Source organism: Fonsecaea multimorphosa (genome assembly GCF_000836435.1).
Source record: "Fonsecaea multimorphosa CBS 102226 unplaced genomic scaffold supercont1.26, whole genome shotgun sequence".
NCBI classification, from domain to species: domain Eukaryota; kingdom Fungi; phylum Ascomycota; class Eurotiomycetes; order Chaetothyriales; family Herpotrichiellaceae; genus Fonsecaea; species Fonsecaea multimorphosa.
Genome location: NW_015971660.1, coordinates 372,902 through 390,600, shown reverse-complemented (window position 1 = coordinate 390,600; position 17,699 = coordinate 372,902). Strand labels below are relative to the sequence as shown.

Here is a 17,699-nt window from a genome sequence, read left to right as displayed (position 1 = left end):
CATAGCAGTGGCCCGCGAACTTTGCAGTTCAACGCCTAGGGCTGCATGAAAATTTCACGGTGATAACGGCTCCATTTTTGAAAAGCATATTTTTGCACGCTGTGTTTATCGATCGCGAGATCTCTGTCCACATTAGCCTGCGAACTCTCGGCTTCCGCAATAGTCGCTACGCCCGATGCTCCGTACAGGTCCGCGGCATAACCCATCTCAGGGGAGCAGTGTCACTGGTAGCAATCCTGATAATGTTCCAACAGCTACTTGTGAAATAGCAGCACGTTTGTGGGCCAAAGATTGAGATTTAGGACCCCTCCAAGTGAGCATGGGTAATAAAACAAATGTGAGTTCCTTGTAACCCCTGTCTGCGAGGCTGTGTAAGCACACGCCTCCGGATGCTATGAGGATGGACGCTCCAAGAATTTGTGAAGAGAGACCACATGCTATCTCAACGCGGGGAAACCTGATTAAGTGGGGGTAGGGCAGGAGCGATAACTGTCCGGGATGCCCAAGTGTTCTTGGTGACCCAGCGAGATATTTGGACAGCAGCCCGAGGACTCATGTACGTTACTCTCCTTCGGCCGCCGGTCCAGGAACATAAACAGCTACTCTCCTCAACGGTTCAATGCAGCTTATGCCACAGCAAAGTCTGTTGTCAGTAATGCAGTATTTGTCAAGAGCGACAGCCGCGTCCAGCCTTGCGACGGAGCCCGAAATGGCAGGCAACGGCATTGTTCGTCAGTTCTCATCAGTATCACACTCATGACCACCTGCTACCTCACGGCACGGTCGACCAATCGAGGCCGAGGATGTGCTGACAGTTTGGAGGCCATCCTCCTTCGAGAAGCCGCCGCAGATATAAATGCTGACATCTCTCGGAATCCCAGTGGGACGTGCGCTGACCTTCGAAACTGTAGAAGGGAAATCACTACAATATTTGTACCCTAAGCCGTGAACGGGGGCGCTTTGGCTTCTCATAACTACAAACAGTGTACTCGAATCCGAGTGAAGCTCAAGTCCATCATTGACATCAGGCCACCAAGTACAAGCCGCTTGTTGTAACTCCGTCGCTCCATACCCTGGTTCTGAAAAACCAAGGCCACGCCCGAGTCGAGATCATGGCAGCAGGAAGCCAACGAGCTGTCGCATACCATTCTGGCAATATCTTCACGGCAAGCGATCATGGGGCCCGCGCCGAGGCATTCATAGTCTCAGCAAGTGGTGAATTTGCAGCAGTGGGAACCAACGATGACATTCTAGACATGGCACACCGCGAGAAACTTCCCACGTTCGATCTGCAGTCGCGATTTGTGATGCCCGGTATTCACGATGCACATGTCCATATTCTGGTCGCAGGTCTCTCACGTCTCTCTAATGTGAAGCCCGGGCTGGATGCGACCGTGTCCAACATCGCTGAAAGGCTCAAGTCGCCGTCATGCGCCTGTGAACACGCACACGCATACGGCGACTGGATAGTCGGGGACATTTATCACATTGAGAATTTCGATCGAGAAGCGCTGGATCATGAATTCCCCGAGACGCCAGTGCTGTTGCGAGGAGGGGGAGGCCACGCGATGTTCCTTAATACCGCTGCTTTGAAAAGGTCGGGTTACAGTCTCACAGAACCTGATGCACCACACAGCAAGTATTTCCGACGGCCGGATGGGACTTTGACTGGTGAAGTGACCGAGCTGGCCATGACGAAGGCTGCGCTGGCATTTCCAAGGCCAGAGATGGCACATATCAAACGAAGTATTCTCCATGCAGTGAAACTGCTTCACTCGGTCGGGGTAACTAGCTTTCAAGAAGCAGCTTCAAATACACTCATCCTCAAAGCACTCGGGGAGCTGGATGCTGCTGGGGAACTGAAGATGGACGTGCAAACGCACATCGTGTATAAGCCGGAGCAGTTGGCCGAAGAAAGCTTCGAAACCCTGCACGAAACACTTGATCAGGCGGAAGAATTTCAGTCACAGCATATACAGACCAATTTTGTCAAATTCATGTTGGATGGCCTCCCGCTTCACCCCTACTACACGCATGCAGGCCTCACAGAGTCCGGAGAAATCGACGAGAGCAAGATACAGATCGACGACCTGGCCGAAGCTGTTTCAAAGATGGACGCGAGAGGAATGACGTGTAAGATTCACTGCACAGGATTTGGCAGCACCCGGCGAGCCCTGGATGTATACGAAGCTGTGAGGAAGAGTAACAGTCACGGACCCAGGCATGAAATTGCACATTGCAGCGGAGTGCATGATGGTATGTTTCCTTCTGAGATCGGCTAGAAAACTGTTAAACGCAGACAGATGATTATCCACGCTTCCAGCAGCTGAACGTCACGGCCGAGATGTCTCCATCCATGTTTTTCGTCCATCCGCTCACGGCTATGTCCGGTGGCCTGATGGACTGGGACTGGGGCAAGATGATCAGAAGCGGAGCTCATCTGACGGTCGGAAGCGATTGGACTTTCCAAGACCCGGCGGTCCTGCCTGCATGTGCTCTCATTATGGACAGTGTCGGTGCTGCGCTACCAGCACAGAACGCGGGACCGAGTACAGCTGCCGAGCTTATCTGCAAGATGCTGACCGTGGCGGGTGCAGTGGCGACTGGGCGAGAGAACATGTCTGGGACCATTGAGGTTGGAAAGAAAGCCAACTTCATCATGGTTGACCGTGATTTGAGCAAGGGTGAATTTGAGGGCGCTCAGGTCTTGTCCACTTGGTTTGAAGGGGAGAGAGTCTATGAGTCCCCTTGACGAGAGTCGCAATCCATATGGGCACCGGGCAGTCTCTGGTGTGAGCTAGGTATGGGTGTATGCGAACCGAAGCTCATCTTGTCCCTGGATAACAAAGCTGACTAGACTCGTCATACTGCCTTGTTCCTGCGCGAATTGTATAAAAGACTCTGAGAAGCTGCCGCACGCGATGTTCATTAGTGTCGCAGTGGCAGGTATATAGAACTGCGTCATAGTATCAAAGACATTTAGGCTGATCTAGTCCCACTACAACTCGGACTCTCACTTCAGCCCACAATGTCCACGGCTGGGAGGCGACCGATGCCTTGATCACGGATCCCTGGTCGGTCACGGCCGACATCATGAAGAGTTACACGGTGCCACTGGCCGTGGCTGTCTTTGCGACCGGTATCTGGATTCTTCTTTCCAGGCCAGACGCAGGGTTCGATCCGCAAAAGGTGCTTGCAAAGGGTCGCGCAATCACTTCTCGGTCCTGGGAGTTTGGGACGTTGACAGAGGCTCTCCTCGAGTTCTACGATCGCGAGCTGACAGTCTTTGGACCGGACCCTTTCCCTCACGGACGTATTCCTAAGGTCGCGGATCCGTCGAAAGTCCAGGGTCTTGTGTATGCGAGTGCTGTGATATGGACCAATGGCTCGGATCTACTGGTTGATGGCGAAGGTGAGCTGTCCATACCTGTTTGATAATACAGGGGCCACCCAGGGGCGGGAGGATGCTGCTACTGAGGTATGAATCCCAGGCTTACAATAGGCCAGGCTCGCCCTCGGATCCTGCGTCTCTGGGCACAGCCGCTTTGCTTCTATCTCATCACAATGGCACCTATCTCGAGGCTGCAAAGCGGCAGGCCGAATACCTGGTGAAAAAGGCCACGAGGTTCCCTGTTCATGTCATGTACTCGGCCATCTCGCACCGCGATGAGCCTCCCCAACTGTGGGGCGATTTCGTCTACATGGTGCCTCCATTCCTTGCGTACTACGGCGTGGCATTGCAGGACATGCAGCTCTTGGAAATGGCCGTGCAGCAGTGTCAGCTCTACGACGCCGTGTTGAGGACAAGCATCTCGCTGGAGGACAGGCAAACTTGTCATGGCCTGTGGAGGCATATCGTCTCAGAACCTCCACAGTTGGAGCCGGGAATATGCTGTTCAGATCCAGATGTATGGCTCACCAGTAATGCATGGGCTGTAGCAGGGATGACTCGAGTCCTGGCCACAATTCTGAAGTGGCAGCCTCCCCCAGACAGTCCGATAACGGGGTCCCAATACGTTGAATTCAGGGCACGGAGCACAAAGGCTCTGACGAATATCATTGATGATATGCTGAAATGCACCATGGAGCAGAGCCCGGATGAGAAGTCGGGTCTTCTGAAGAACTATCTGGATGGACCGTCACATCGATCTTCTGCCTGGGCTTATGGAGAGGCTGCCGGCACTGCACTGACGGCTTCCGCAGTCTATAGGCTGGCGGTCCTCCTACCAGAGGTCTATGGGGTTTCGCGCTTTCTCGACTGGGCTGAACAGAACCATCGCGCAGTCGCCAGACATATCAGCCACGACGGAAGAGTTGATCCTGTGGCGGATGTCGGACATGTCCCCAGTAAACGTCCTGTCAATCAGACCAGTGAGGGGCAGAGTATGGTGATCCTGATGTACAGTGCGTGGCGCGACTGCGTGACTGCCAGGGTCTGCAGCCGCCGTCTGCACCTCTGGGATTCCATGTCGAGGAGACTGACACTGTGGTGGTAGACAGAAGGGAGGGAATGAAGGTTGATAGCTTCACCATGTGAGACGGAGGCCTCGGGACATGTGATGGACAAGGCTGTCACCCTCAATAGGTTGGGGATCGCGAGAAGGTGGGGGGATCGGAGTGGAAAGGCCAAATGCCAAGGCGAGGGGCAGGCCCCCCAATGAGCCTAGCCACCCATAGCTGCCACGCTGCCCAGTTAGTTAATCCAGGTGCTGCTCATGGCGTCGTCTGGGCCTCCAGAGCCCCAGGCTAGCCCGGGACGGACGGGGTTTGTGCGAGCTCGGGGCCTCTCGCTAGGCCCTCTGATTAGCCAGCGCCCTGTGCTTCCAGTGCCAGCCGCGCGGGGCAAGATGTTCTCTAAGCACTGCCTGCGTATTACCGCATGCCCGCCATTTCCATTATCATACTGAGTCCGTGCCTGTGCATCCCACCACATCCATTGTGCATGCATGCGTAGCCAAATCGCAGTTAATAACCGTCCACCAACAAACCGAGCATCCGTCAACTGCGACACTTGATACCCGTTTAACGCCTGTCCTAGCGACCTTGTGAACGCCGACCGACGATCACGAAGACTCTGCACGCAGACATCTCTCTCTCGTGCGCGCCCGCTGCACCGTCTGGCTTGCTGCCCCTCCCCAGATTACCAATTTTTGGCCTCTGATGAACACCACCGACCATGTCTGATTCACCCATTACGTCCGCGCCCGTGGGGGCTCAAGAGAAGCCGATCCTGGACAAGCTGCTCCTGGTCAGAGACAAGTTGCTGCTCCTCAAGCAAGACAAAAGCACCTATGTCAAATCCTCTGATGTCCTTCCCTTATACGAGGAGGTCATCGAGCAGGTCTCGATCCTCAACTCGGTCCGCGGGCCCGAGCACTTACTGCAAAACCGAGTCGACACAGTCCTCGACGACTGTCTCCAGCTCGTTTCTCTCTTCTTCATGGCTGTGGGACGGAACAACGAGGCGCCTGCGCTGTACGCCATGACCGGGAACATTACGCGCCTGTGCCAGCACCTCAAAGAAGCGGCCTTTTATAGCAAGAGAGATTTGACCAGTTTGGAACACACCCTTGAAAAGATGCAGACTACTCTCGAGCACGGCAAAGAGAAGTACTCCCATCACCTGTTGACCCGCATCCAATATCGCCTCGAAGTCTGCAGAGAAATGCTGCAGGAGTTGCGCGACTTCCTCTCGACACTCTCCCCGGAGATGACCCCAATATGGGAAAAGCTGGTCTCCATTCTCCGGGCTATTGCGGCGTTGAACACAAGGAGCAAGGTACATACTCTGATCTCCCGCGCTGTGACATCCAATACTAAATCTTTTGCAGTTCAGTCAGAAAGATTTAAATGAACTGCGAGAGCAGCTTTTGCAGATCAAAGCAACCATGAAAGACGGCGAACTCCCAAGTGAACAAGGGGAAGTCAAGGGCGGGCAAGACTTGGTGGTGCCGCTCCTCGAAAGGTGCCTCAAATTTACGGATATAGTCGAACAAAAGTACGGTGCCTGTGCTCTCTTCGTCTGGAACTTCTTTTAACCCGCTAACCTCGTTTGAACCAGGCAAGGCAAGATAGACGAGCGATTCCAGGACACTTATGATAAACTCATCGAGATTCGCAACCAGCTCGATCGACTGACCATGACCCAAGCTTGGTCCCTCCGCGAAACCGACCTGTTCATGTGGCAGAGGAAGCTGGATCGCATCGACGATTCGAGACGAGATGGTAACTTCTTCGACGCCGAGGGTCATCCTGCAGACCTCCATGCGCAAAGAGTGAGATTGACACACATGCATACGAAACCCGTTTTCCAAACCACCCATTACTGACCCGCTGCGTGGCAGACACTACTGTATCTGATTCGGCGAGGGTATGCCTTTATATATCAGTTACTGGTCGCATCCGAGCCCGTGTCGGAAGCTCTCCTCCCCATATACAATCAGCTCCTCACGCTGCGCAAATGTCTGGTCGAGGTCAAGAAGGCCGGAGGGGTCTCCAACCCACGAGAACTGTACCCTTACAGTATGAAGCTCAACTCGATCGACAACATGCGCGTCGACGGCAAGTTCCAGATTGGAAATGATATTCCCGAAGGGCAAGGCAGTGTCAACGATCTTCTGGCCGAGTGCTACGACCTGGCGTATGAATTGAGGACCGCGGCCGAGGAAGAAGCAGAGGACGAGTAAAGGGGGAGGACCGCATGCGATTAGGGTGTTCATATTTCAGTCCGGGCTTGATTCGAGACCGAATCTCTCGGAATGTTTTTATTCCCAGACTGACTTCTTCTGCGGGATGGGGAAATCTTTTTGAGTCAATGACCCCAAGGGAGACACTTTTGTCAGGGGACTAGCCTCGCATGTCGCGGGCCAATCCCTAGTACAGCTAAACTCTGCTTGAACTTGAAACTGGGGGGAGTTGATTGTACAGAGTAAATTTACCTCGTACAGTTTGCTGGCTCTCCGAGCCTTGCTTGAAGTAGCTTCTCATCGATCCAAGCTAAATTAACCACTACAAGGACGTGGAAGAAGCCGCGCATAATGCGTTCTATGACGACTGGTTATCACAGGACGGGCCCGAGAAAATGGCTCGATGGGTCTCATAAGACGAAATAATTACTGATGTCATTCTTGGGGGATATGCGGCAGACTTGGGCTCAAGTGCGTCGTCAAGATGGTCAAATGACTCGTCTGACGTAAACGCAGGTCTTCGGTTTGGGCCGCCGAATCACTCGCGTCGCTCCCATACGGAGACCGACTTCCATTCCAATCAGAAAGTCATATCTGGGGCTTATTTGAGCGCCGGCGTCAAGTGACTAACCGTTTCAGGCTAGAATACTGTCCATCGCTACTGTCCACGTATCCACAATTTCTGCGGCAAAAGCACAAACCGCCAAAGGTTTCTCCTGCCACTTACCTAGGAGTCGTTGACACAGTCAAGCCCACGCGCCGCCAGCAAGCCAGCGTTCTCCCCGCCCTCATGCCCAACGCATGTGGTCCAGATCAAGCACCGCGTGACCGCCTCTGGGCGTTTGCGCTTATCGGAAAGCCAGGCCGCTTTCGACCTAGCGAGCTAGACTTGCTGATACAAGTCTCCTGGAAACAAATTCCGTGAGGCCTTCGCTGGGACACTGGATATTGGATCCGGGAACACCAAAAAAGCAATGTCTCAGCGTCTGAGACCCATCACGCCAGCGAACCCCGCGCCCGATGAGTCCGGCGGGCCGTCCATCCCAACACGTGGGCGGAGCATCACCCGCAACGCCAGGAGCAACGCTACCGCAGCGTGCCTGGCATGTAAGGCTAAGAGAAGAAAAGTATGGGACTCAATCATGTCTTCACCTGTCGACGCAGCTGCCATGGCTGACATTCCAGTAGTGCAGTGGCCCGCCCGGACCCTGCAATGCGTGTATCTCCTCCAAGACCGAGTGTGTGTTCCGAGAAGATCTCGATGGAAGACGAAAGGAGGCCATCAAGCGGAAAATGGAGGAGGGGACAGAGCATCACCGCGATCTCTTGAGTGGACTGCTCCGGTCCATTCGATCGAGTGACGAAGATGAAGTTCAGCATCTCATCCGGCTGATTCGAGATGATGCACCACTGTCAACCGTGAGTCAACTCGTTCGCTTAATGCGCCCAGAGATAAATGCAGAAAACCCAGAAAACCCCCTGAGGGGAAGAGCATCCCTTCTGGGGACCATGGTCTTGTAACTTCCTTTTCCGAGCAGATGACACTGACTGTAGTTGGGTTTCAGATCCACGCCTTCATCGACGAGAGTGTCAGGAAGCTTCGTGAAAACAGTCCAAGAACCGATGACACGATTGATGGCCTTCTCCGGCTCCGAGCTGAAGCGTCCAGTCTGGCAGAGCAGATTCCACCGAGTAGAGCGCGAAGGAAGACCATGAGCGTCGAGCAGATGACCGACGAGCCTCTGTTCCAACTCACGGCAAGACCCTGGACGACAATCACAGACGATGACTATCTGGTCTCACATCTCGTCTCCCTCTATTTCACTTGGTGGAACACCTTCATGCATCCTCTTCACGAACCTTTCCTGATCGAAGCCATGGTAGCGGGCGACACCATGAGTCCGCTTTGCTCTCCTTTTCTGGTGAACGCCTTGCTAGCGCTGTCTTGCAGTTACTCCGACTTACCGGGGGCTTTCGCTGACCCTGACGATCCGGATACTTGGGGGGAACACTTCTATGACGAAGCGAAGCGCCTGTGGGACCGCGAGGAAGGGCGCGCTTCCATGACCAACCTGCAAGGCCTGTACCTCTTGATGCTGTATCAGAACATGCGCGGAAAAGACCAACTTGGCTGGTCGACCATGTCGCAAGTTGTCCACATGTACCAAGACATGGGCCTCCACAACCAGATCAAGATACCACGTGACTGCCCAACCGAGTCTGCGGACAAGATGAAAATCGCCATGTTGAATGTCTCCTGGTCGGTATTTATCTGCAATACGTGAGTGCATTGGTAGATCGACTTATCGGTCTTGTCTGCTCACTGAACAGGATATTTGCTATTTTCCTTCTCAAACACCCTACGCTCCGACCGCCGACAGTGGCGCGCCCCTTTACGGGCGAAGACCTCCAGAGGTCGGTGGAGTGGAAACCATATCCCCGCGCAGAGAGAGCCGATATACTGTATGGAGAGGCACTCGTGAATGCTTATTGCGACTTGGCTGAGATAGCATATGAGGTAGCATTCAGTGTGCCCTTCACTGACTTGGGAGACGAGAATGCACCCCTGCAGCTGATGGCGAGGTTGCGAGGGTGGCACGATAACCTTCCTACGACTTTGCAAGCCAACTCGGCGACGCCGGGGCCATTGTTTGAGCTACAGTGAGCACGTTCTTACCCCGATGACTGTGTGCAAGTCGATGTCGATGGTCGGCTAATCAGATCAGCACTATCTACTATTCGTGTTCTCTCACCTTGAGTGAGCTTTCTGGCCACGATACTTCACCGGGGCCCACGCCTGGTCCGGCTTCTTTTCCCATAGCGTCGACTGTGGGCATGACTGCTCGTAGCACCTCCCTTCTCTTGATTCGTCACATGTTGCCATTGTATCGACAATTTCGCCAAACATACGGCTCCATTCGTGTGATGGCGGGCAGTTGCCAGACGGCGGCAATCGCGTACTTCATTCTGCTCAAAGCGATGTGCGACCCGTCGTTGCAATCGGAGGAGAACGAAGAAGCGCTCAGGGAGAATGAAGAAGCCCTCGTTGACCTGACGATGTACTTGATGGTGGGTGCACGACGCTGGCTGGTGTATGCCGGTGTGCTGCGGATGGTTCGACCGACGGCGCAGTCGATGGGTGTCCAGCTCCCTCCGAAATTGAACGGGATACTGGACGAGTTCGACAAGACGGTGTGGACGGTGGGGGCGCACAGACGAATCCGAAGCGTCTATCCGAATCTCGCTCTGGTCAAGAAGAACTCGAGAGATGGCGAGGACATCACGATGGGCGAGTTGCTGGCAAGATGGGAAGCAGTGTTGGCGGATGGCCAGCCGGAAAATCGTGAAGATAACTAGGGAGGCAACTTGCAGGAGCGACGCTGGAGGGTCTCCGGCAGTAATATTCCTCGTACGAATAAGAACAGGGGGAAAGGTCCAACCAGCTGTGCCTCGCAGCAAATGGTGAGCGGAAAAGACTTCCTGAAGTGGCTCCCTCGAAGCACTAAGGGCCACTTCCCAGATTTGAGGCTTCACCCGCCGTGAGACCAGCCCTTGAATCGGTCTCCATCGATGATGGAAGGCTTCCCTGATGAGACTGCGGCGCAGATACAGCAGGGCGGGGTGTATCAAGGGGTTATATATCTTCTGACCGGCGTCGAACAGAGAGCGACGGTTGGATGGTAGAACGGAAAAGGAATCCGGCGGTGTGGCCAATGCGCAGGCGATATTTCGATCTCGAGGGCTGTGCACGTGACTGATTCAAAGCTTGAGCTGGATGGCCACGAATGGTATTAAAATATGATCAGCATGGAGACAAAGGGAGATCTAGGTTCCCTATCGAGATCGATTAGAAGGAGCTGCTACGTTTGTTGCCACATGGAGCATAATTAGTGTCACTCAGCCTCACGGTCACCATCACCGTCGCTATATGACCCTCCTATCGATGCCTTTGGGCCATCATACGAAAATCGTTCCACTCCGTGGTCCCTAGGTAGATCCGAAGCTTAAGAATCGAATCTTTAGAGTCTGTGCATTTTCGCTTAAAGGTGTTCTTCAATATGAGCCCCGACTTGTCGTACCAGACAACACACTGTTCTCTGACGCCGAGATAATATAATTATACCTACCTAGCTGCCTAGTTAGGTATACTACACCTTACTGCGTACTGCAGGACCACACCCAAAGATCAAGGCCAAGCGATCCATAGCGAGCTCGGTATCTACGAGTTCATCTGATCACCATTTGTTAGCCAACAAAAAAAGCCACTCGGACATTTGTCATCGATTCCCTTTCACACAGCGTCATAGGAGTGTTATTACCACAAATAAGAATGGTCTGTGCCAAACTCAACGACCTAGGTAGTTGATCTTCTCCGTGGAGAGCTGGTATTTTTGCGGCTCGCCCGGATGTTAATTCTTCTCCTATCCTACTGTTGAATACGAAAGGTATTGGATGGCATGCGATACGGTTGTCGCTTTGGTATCTTGACCCATTCGCCACAATGGTGGGTTACCAGACGAGGTTATGGACGTTTAGAACGAGCCGTAAATTACTTCCAACTTGATGGGCTGCCTCACTGGAGCTGACTTCTGTCGATGGCCGCAGGTGCAATCCGCAGGGTTCTGTGACCGCACTCAATGCACGCCAAAACGCAGGCTCGAGTTGAAATAGGCCAATAGTGCTCGTGCCTCGACTGATCGAGACAATGCACTACAGTTGGCGCTTTGTGTAAGACGTGTCCAGTGCTGGCCTTTTCGGAAGCTGTGTTGATCCTTCAGTGTCCACGAATAGATGGGTACTCGCGTACTTGCAGATAGTGCATGCCAGGATTCACAGAGACTGCAGCGACATTCTTTTGCCCACCATTAGTCGAGACCGGATGGAATAAACAGTAATAGGTCTTGAATAGAGGAGGAATAGATAGGAGGAGTGCAAGGCCACCAATAGGGCCAGAGCTGTTTATGTTTACAACTCCCTACAGCATGCCAAGCCTCGGTCCAACTTCGGGACGGCCATTGGCATTATTTTCCTTTCCTTTGCTTTCTCCATTTTCCCCTCCGAAGCTCGGAGATACGCATTCGCTGTCTGCTTCTTCCCTCGGACAGCACTTTCCCACAATGACTGCCCTGTCACAACGTCTGCTGTCTGCGCGAGTGAGATGTCCCCTGGACTTGGGCTCTTGCTCCAGAACACGGCCATCATATCATCGTGGCTATGCAACCCTGCAACAGTCGCAGCCGCCTATGCGGCGACGAGCTGCTGTTCCCCCTTACCAGAAAATTCTGAAGACGTTTGAAGATGTCAGAGATATTCTTCCCCGCCGGAAGCTGGCCCTCGCGGAGAAAATCCTGTATTCTCATCTCGACAACCCCTCCGAGTCTCTGTTGACCGGCACCGACAATGGCGAGAACATTCGGGGCAAAGCCAACCTCAAGCTCAAGCCCGACCGTGTCGCAATGCAGGATGCGTCCGCACAGATGGCTATCCTCCAATTCATGACATGCAACCTTCCCAGCACCGCCGTACCTGCGAGTATCCATTGCGACCATATGATTGTGGGAGAGAAGGGTGCAGACGTGGATCTCCCTAATTCCATTGCGGGCAACAAGGAGGTGTTTGACTTTCTGGAATCTGCTGCAAAGAGATACGGAATTGAATTCTGGCCTCCTGGGGCAGGTATTATACATCAGTCGGTTTTGGAAAACTATGCTGCTCCTGGCTTGATGATGCTGGGTACGGACAGTCATACGCCTAATGCTGGGGGATTGGGTGCTATTGCAATTGGTGTGGGCGGAGCTGATGCAGTTGATGCACTTGTTGATGCCCCATGGGAGCTCAAAGCTCCCAAGATTCTGGGAGTGCGGCTAGAAGGCAAGCTCAGCGGCTGGACTTCGCCGAAAGATGTGATTCTACATTTAGCGGGCAAGCTCACCGTTCGTGGTGGGACTGGATCCATCATCGAATATTATGGGCCTGGAGTGGACACATTGAGTTGCACAGGCATGGCCACAATTTGCAATATGGGGGCTGAAGTAGGGGCTACAACGTCGATTTTCCCCTTCACCGAGAGTCATATCCCTTATTTGCAAGCCACGGGACGTGACGCTATTGTCGACGCGGTCAAGGGCATCGCATATGGCTCGGAAAAACACAACTTCTTGCGGGCTGACCAAGGCGCGGAATACGACCAAGAAATCACAATCAATCTAGCCACACTCGAGCCGCACATCAATGGTCCTTTCACGCCTGATCTATCCACACCCCTGTCAAAGTTCAAAGATGCAGTAAAGACCAACAAGTGGCCTGACAGCTTTTCCGCCGGCTTGATTGGCAGTTGCACGAACAGCTCATACGAGGACATGACCCGTGCTCAGGACTTGGTCAAACAGGCACAGGCTGCGGGCTTGAAACCCAAGTCTGATTTCTTCATAACGCCCGGAAGTGAACAGGTACGCGCGACCTTGGAGGAAAGTAAGACACTCGAAACCTTCACACAGGCTGGTGGCACCGTCTTGGCCAACGCCTGCGGACCGTGCATCGGACAATGGAAGAGGACCGACGGTGTCAAGAAAGGCGAAGACAACGCCATCATCTGCTCCTACAACCGTAATTTCCCGGGTCGGAATGACGGTAACCCCCGTACGATGAGTTTCCTTGCTTCGCCAGAAATCGTCACTGCTATTTCATACTCTGGATCAACATCTTTCAATCCAATAGTCGATGAAATCCCCTTGCCCTCTGGGGAGAAGTTCAAGTTCGAGCCTCCGAAGGGCGCACAGCTTCCAGGGTCGGGCTTTGCCATAGGCAATCCTGCATTCTACCCTTCCCCTGCTGAACCAGATCAAAGTGTGGAAGTGGTTGTCGACCCTGAGTCTGATCGACTGGCTATCTTGGAGCCGTTCGAGCCATTCCCAGAAGGTGAACTGAAGGGCCTGAAAGTGCTCTACAAGGTCAAGGGCCAATGCACCACAGACACCATTTCAGCGGCCGGGCCATGGCTCAAGTACAAGGGACACCTTCCAAACATTGCTGAAAACACTCTCATTGGTGCTGTGAACGCTGCGACCGGCGAGACCAATGTTGCATACGACAGTGATGGGTCCACATCGTCTATTCCAGAACTCGCAAAGAAATGGAAGGCGAAGGGACAAAATTGGCTGGTCGTTGCCGAGGACAATTACGGCGAGGGATCCGCTCGGGAGCATGCAGCGCTCCAGCCACGTTATCTCGGAGGGCAGATCATTCTGGCAAAGAGCTTCGCACGCATCCACGAAACGAATCTCAAGAAACAGGGAGTGGTGCCCTTGACCTTTGCCAACAAAGAGGACTATGACCGCATAGATGCCTGCGACCACGTCGACACAGAGGGGCTGTGGGATGTTCTGAAGAACGACGGTCAAGGCGAAATCAACTTGAAGGTCGCAAAGAAGAATGGCGAAACCTTCACGATCCCCGTCAACCATACTCTGAGCAAGGATCAATGTGCCTTCATCCTTGCCGGATCTGCACTGAACCTGCTTGCAAAGCGGCAGAAGCTGGATTGAATGTAACGGCAAGCTTTTGTTCTGCAGGTAAAAAGAACATTCTCCCCCGGCCGTGCGGAGCCTCGTCGCTGGCGGAGGCCGGTCTTGGCGCCATGGGATTCTGTGATTGGCCACATCGAGTACCACGTAAGGAAATTGAGGCTCTCTGCCTTTATCCAATGTGGTGTCCGACGATATGCTCGTGCCACTGATCCGCCAAAGATGGGATTGTCGATTCCGTATGGCAACGCTGAGGCCGATGCGTTCTGAAACAATTGAACTTTTTGTTTTGGTCCTGGAACGCCCGCAGCCTTGTTTGGATATCAACGCGTCCATGGCAACCAAGAAGAACAACGTTCTTATGCTGCGTATATAAGCATAGGTCAACTTGGTCGTGACAATGGCAGGGAAAATTGACAGACAACAAACTGGAAGCCATGTTATCATCCCTTGTCATTGCAGCAATCTTCCTCTGGGCCCGGTTGGCGAATGCCTGGGGCACGCTGGGCCATGAGACGATAGCATGGATTGCTCAATCTTATGTCTCATCTACCACAAAGGCAGCAGTCCAATCGATTCTAGACTCGACGACGTCGGACTATATGGCCAATGTCTCTACTTGGGCTGATTCATACCGGTACACCAGTGAGGGCGGCTGGTCTGCACCACTTCATTTCATCGATGCGAACGACAACCCTCCAGAGTCCTGTTCAGTGGACTTCAGTCGTGATTGTGGCGATGCCGGATGCTCGGTCTCGGCCATTGTGAACTATACATCGATCCTGTTGGATGACAACGCCAAGTCTTCGACCTTACTCGACGCCATGCGATTTATCATTCATTTCGTCGGAGACCTGCATCAACCTCTTCATGACGAGGGCCTCGATGTCGGAGGGAACACCATCAACGTCACCTACGATGGAGACAAGACCAATCTGCACCATATTTGGGACACGGAGATCGTGGAGCAGTTGGCAGATGGTCAGGACGCTGAGGCATTCGGGAAGAATCTCACCGCAGCGATCAAGGCGGGCGACTACGGTTGGGATGCCAGCAGTTGGCTGGATGGTATCAGTGTGAATGACACGCAAACCACGGCTATGAGTTGGGCGAGTGAGGCGAATGGCTATGTGTGCACCGACGTCCTCGCTTCAGGGATTGATGCGGTTGAAGAAGGGGATCTGAGCGGCACCTATTACAAGGCCCATTATGACGTGGCGAGGATCCAGATTGCGCGGGCTGGCTATAGGTTGGGGGCCTGGCTGAACTTGATATACACTGGTCAGACAAGTGGTTGATGTGAGTCGAACCCAAACATTTGAAATAGAGCAGGGTATCTGCCATGTCAGCTCCGGCAACACAGACTTGATGTGATAGACGTCTCTGAGTAAAGATAAAGATGGTGGACGGCCTTCTCCACGCTTACCAAATGCTGAGCCTCTATAGCTGACCGACAGGGGGGACCGTGGCTGGCCGTTGGCTCTCTGGCGAGACTGGCGCCGTACTATGGGGCCCTTTATGATGGTAGCTGGAGACTCTGTTTGGAGAAGAGAAGTTCAGTGGATGATTTCTTGTCATCATGCAGCAGGGTATCGTTCAATATTTCCCAATAGGTTATGTTTGCTAGTCAGCACGGTTTGGTTTGCTGTATCCAAATGATACGGCAGTAAAGCTGATCCAGGGACGCAATATCCCGATTCCCTACTCAGCCAGGGTCGATCCCTTCCAGATTAGAGACCGAGTACCCGGCGAGCTGGGGGGGTATTATGAGGAAAGCCACGTAGCCGGCGCTTGGATCGTTGCGCAATTGAAGATATCGCGAGTTTCTGCGAGGAAAGGTCATCATCGTGGACACATCAACATGCAGGGGTAGGCATGTTTGATCGTCAGGCAGCCTCCTCCTTCATGTCAACCTGCATGGGGCTAGGAGCCACAACTCAGCACGAGCTTCCTCGCACTTCTTCTCCTTCATCATCAGCAGGGAGCATGACTGCATGGCTCCCGATCCTACTCGTCCTTCCGCCAACAACATTCAGGTTGCTTCGCCATGATCATGGCCTTAGCCCCCACATGGGCTGTTAACACAGGTTGTGCTGTTCTCTCGGGATCGACGACGTCCTAAGAAGGTTGCCGGTGGATGTACAGAAGGGCGAGGAGCCGGGACGCGTCAACGCCTGGATGCTCGTGTGCCGTACTTTGCTAGGCGCGGGCTGGGGGCCGCGAATGGATTGGTCTTGTCGGATGCGGCGCAGACTTGAGCTGAAACCTTCATCAAACTGCCAGTGGAGGCGGGGAGGCTTCGGTGGAATGTGGACTCGGTTCCGGCAATGCGGGCAAGGCAGAAGGCATCCTCATTGTCCTAAGGCTACGAGGATGGTGTTCGATCAGCTCCCGGTCAAATGCAGGGGGCCCGTATTCGCGGGGCGGAGACGCATTGGCATAGAAAGAAGTGGAGGATTCGATTAGGCGGACACTTTATTTTTGACGCAGCTCGATCTATACAGGCGGGAGATGATGATGATCATGATGGTCGTGTACACTTGTACGTATGTACCGATGCCGCGAGAGGAGTTGCGTGGGCCGAAAGGAGTAAGGCGAATATGCAATGTAGGGAGACGTAACTGGCGATGGTCAGGGTTCAGAGGCTGTGTTTTCTTTCAGTTTGGGTTAAATCTGCGAGACTAATTCCCTGACGATCTTGTGCAGAGATGGAAAGAGCTAATATCCGAGTAGAGACTGAGGTATACGAGGTATATCTACCTACTAAGCACGTATTCTATATAGATGGGCCAGACCTTGACAGCACCCAGCCACCATTGACACATGCTACTCAATATCCAACACAGACTCTGAGACTCACTCATATCGGTCGCTGTCACTGACTGATCCCCCTTCAGCCTCCTCCAAGAACAAGGCTCTTGAACACCCCTGGACCCCCTGTTCTCAGCCCCCTTTTGGGGATTTTGCTCCCCTATTCAGTCCCTATCCACTGCTTCCCTGCTTCCCCTGCTGCCCGTTTGGGGGCCTTGACAGGCAAGGAGGAAGATAGGCGAGGGCTAATTTTGGGAGGAAGTTGTTCTGGCTTTTTTATTACTGCTGTGCCTCGTGGCGTCATTGATGAATTCCCCGTAGCCATCATTTTATACGCTGATCGAGGCAAGTCCAACACGAGTACGAAGCCAAATCCGGCAGCAGCTCGTCTTCTCACTCACTCACTCACTCACTCACTCACGCACCCACGCACCACCACCACCACCATCACCATCACCATCAAGCTTCACCCCCACCTCAAAAGCCTTACACACGCATCCACTCACCTATATACTGTACCCAGTACTCGTCGGACCCCCTCGTCGCCAAACTCACCACCACCACCACCACCACCACCAAACATCTGTGTCTGTCTTTGATGTGTCTTCCACACCGTCGTCGCAGACCACCCGCCGCCCACGATCCACCGTCAGCACTTTACTTAGCCTGAACCTCCCTC

At 53.4% G+C, this 17,699-nt stretch overlaps 6 protein-coding genes across 6 annotated transcripts; all 6 read left to right on the top strand.

The window, feature by feature from the left end:
* Positions 1-1,112: 1,112 nt before the first annotated feature.
* Z520_09894 (uncharacterized protein) lies at positions 1,113-2,752 on the top strand (the record flags this gene model as incomplete). Its single annotated transcript, XM_016780388.1, has 2 exons — positions 1,113-2,256; positions 2,304-2,752. The coding sequence occupies 2 exons, from the start codon at positions 1,113-1,115 to the stop codon at positions 2,750-2,752; spliced, it is 1,593 nt and encodes a 530-aa protein (XP_016628631.1).
* A 341-nt stretch (positions 2,753-3,093) lies between these two features.
* Z520_09893 (uncharacterized protein) lies at positions 3,094-4,496 on the top strand (the record flags this gene model as incomplete). Its single annotated transcript, XM_016780387.1, has 2 exons — positions 3,094-3,412; positions 3,508-4,496. The coding sequence occupies 2 exons, from the start codon at positions 3,094-3,096 to the stop codon at positions 4,494-4,496; spliced, it is 1,308 nt and encodes a 435-aa protein (XP_016628630.1).
* A 680-nt stretch (positions 4,497-5,176) lies between these two features.
* On the top strand, positions 5,177-6,686 carry Z520_09892 (uncharacterized protein; the record flags this gene model as incomplete). The annotated part of the gene is made up of 4 exons (XM_016780386.1): positions 5,177-5,779; positions 5,832-5,998; positions 6,062-6,275; positions 6,345-6,686. 4 exons carry the CDS (start codon positions 5,177-5,179, stop codon positions 6,684-6,686), a joined length of 1,326 nt encoding a protein of 441 aa, XP_016628629.1.
* Positions 6,687-7,660: 974 nt separating this feature from the next.
* Z520_09891 (uncharacterized protein) lies at positions 7,661-10,043 on the top strand (the record flags this gene model as incomplete). Its single annotated transcript, XM_016780385.1, has 5 exons — positions 7,661-7,813; positions 7,875-8,198; positions 8,252-8,967; positions 9,018-9,347; positions 9,413-10,043. 5 exons carry the CDS (start codon positions 7,661-7,663, stop codon positions 10,041-10,043), a joined length of 2,154 nt encoding a protein of 717 aa, XP_016628628.1.
* Positions 10,044-11,803: 1,760 nt separating this feature from the next.
* Positions 11,804-14,230, top strand: Z520_09890 (uncharacterized protein; the record flags this gene model as incomplete). The annotated part of the gene is made up of 1 exon (XM_016780384.1): positions 11,804-14,230. The coding sequence occupies one exon, from the start codon at positions 11,804-11,806 to the stop codon at positions 14,228-14,230; it is 2,427 nt and encodes an 808-aa protein (XP_016628627.1).
* Positions 14,231-14,646: 416 nt separating this feature from the next.
* On the top strand, positions 14,647-15,507 carry Z520_09889 (uncharacterized protein; the record flags this gene model as incomplete). Its single annotated transcript, XM_016780383.1, has 1 exon — positions 14,647-15,507. The coding sequence occupies one exon, from the start codon at positions 14,647-14,649 to the stop codon at positions 15,505-15,507; it is 861 nt and encodes a 286-aa protein (XP_016628626.1).
* Between the last annotated feature and the right edge of the window lie 2,192 nt (positions 15,508-17,699).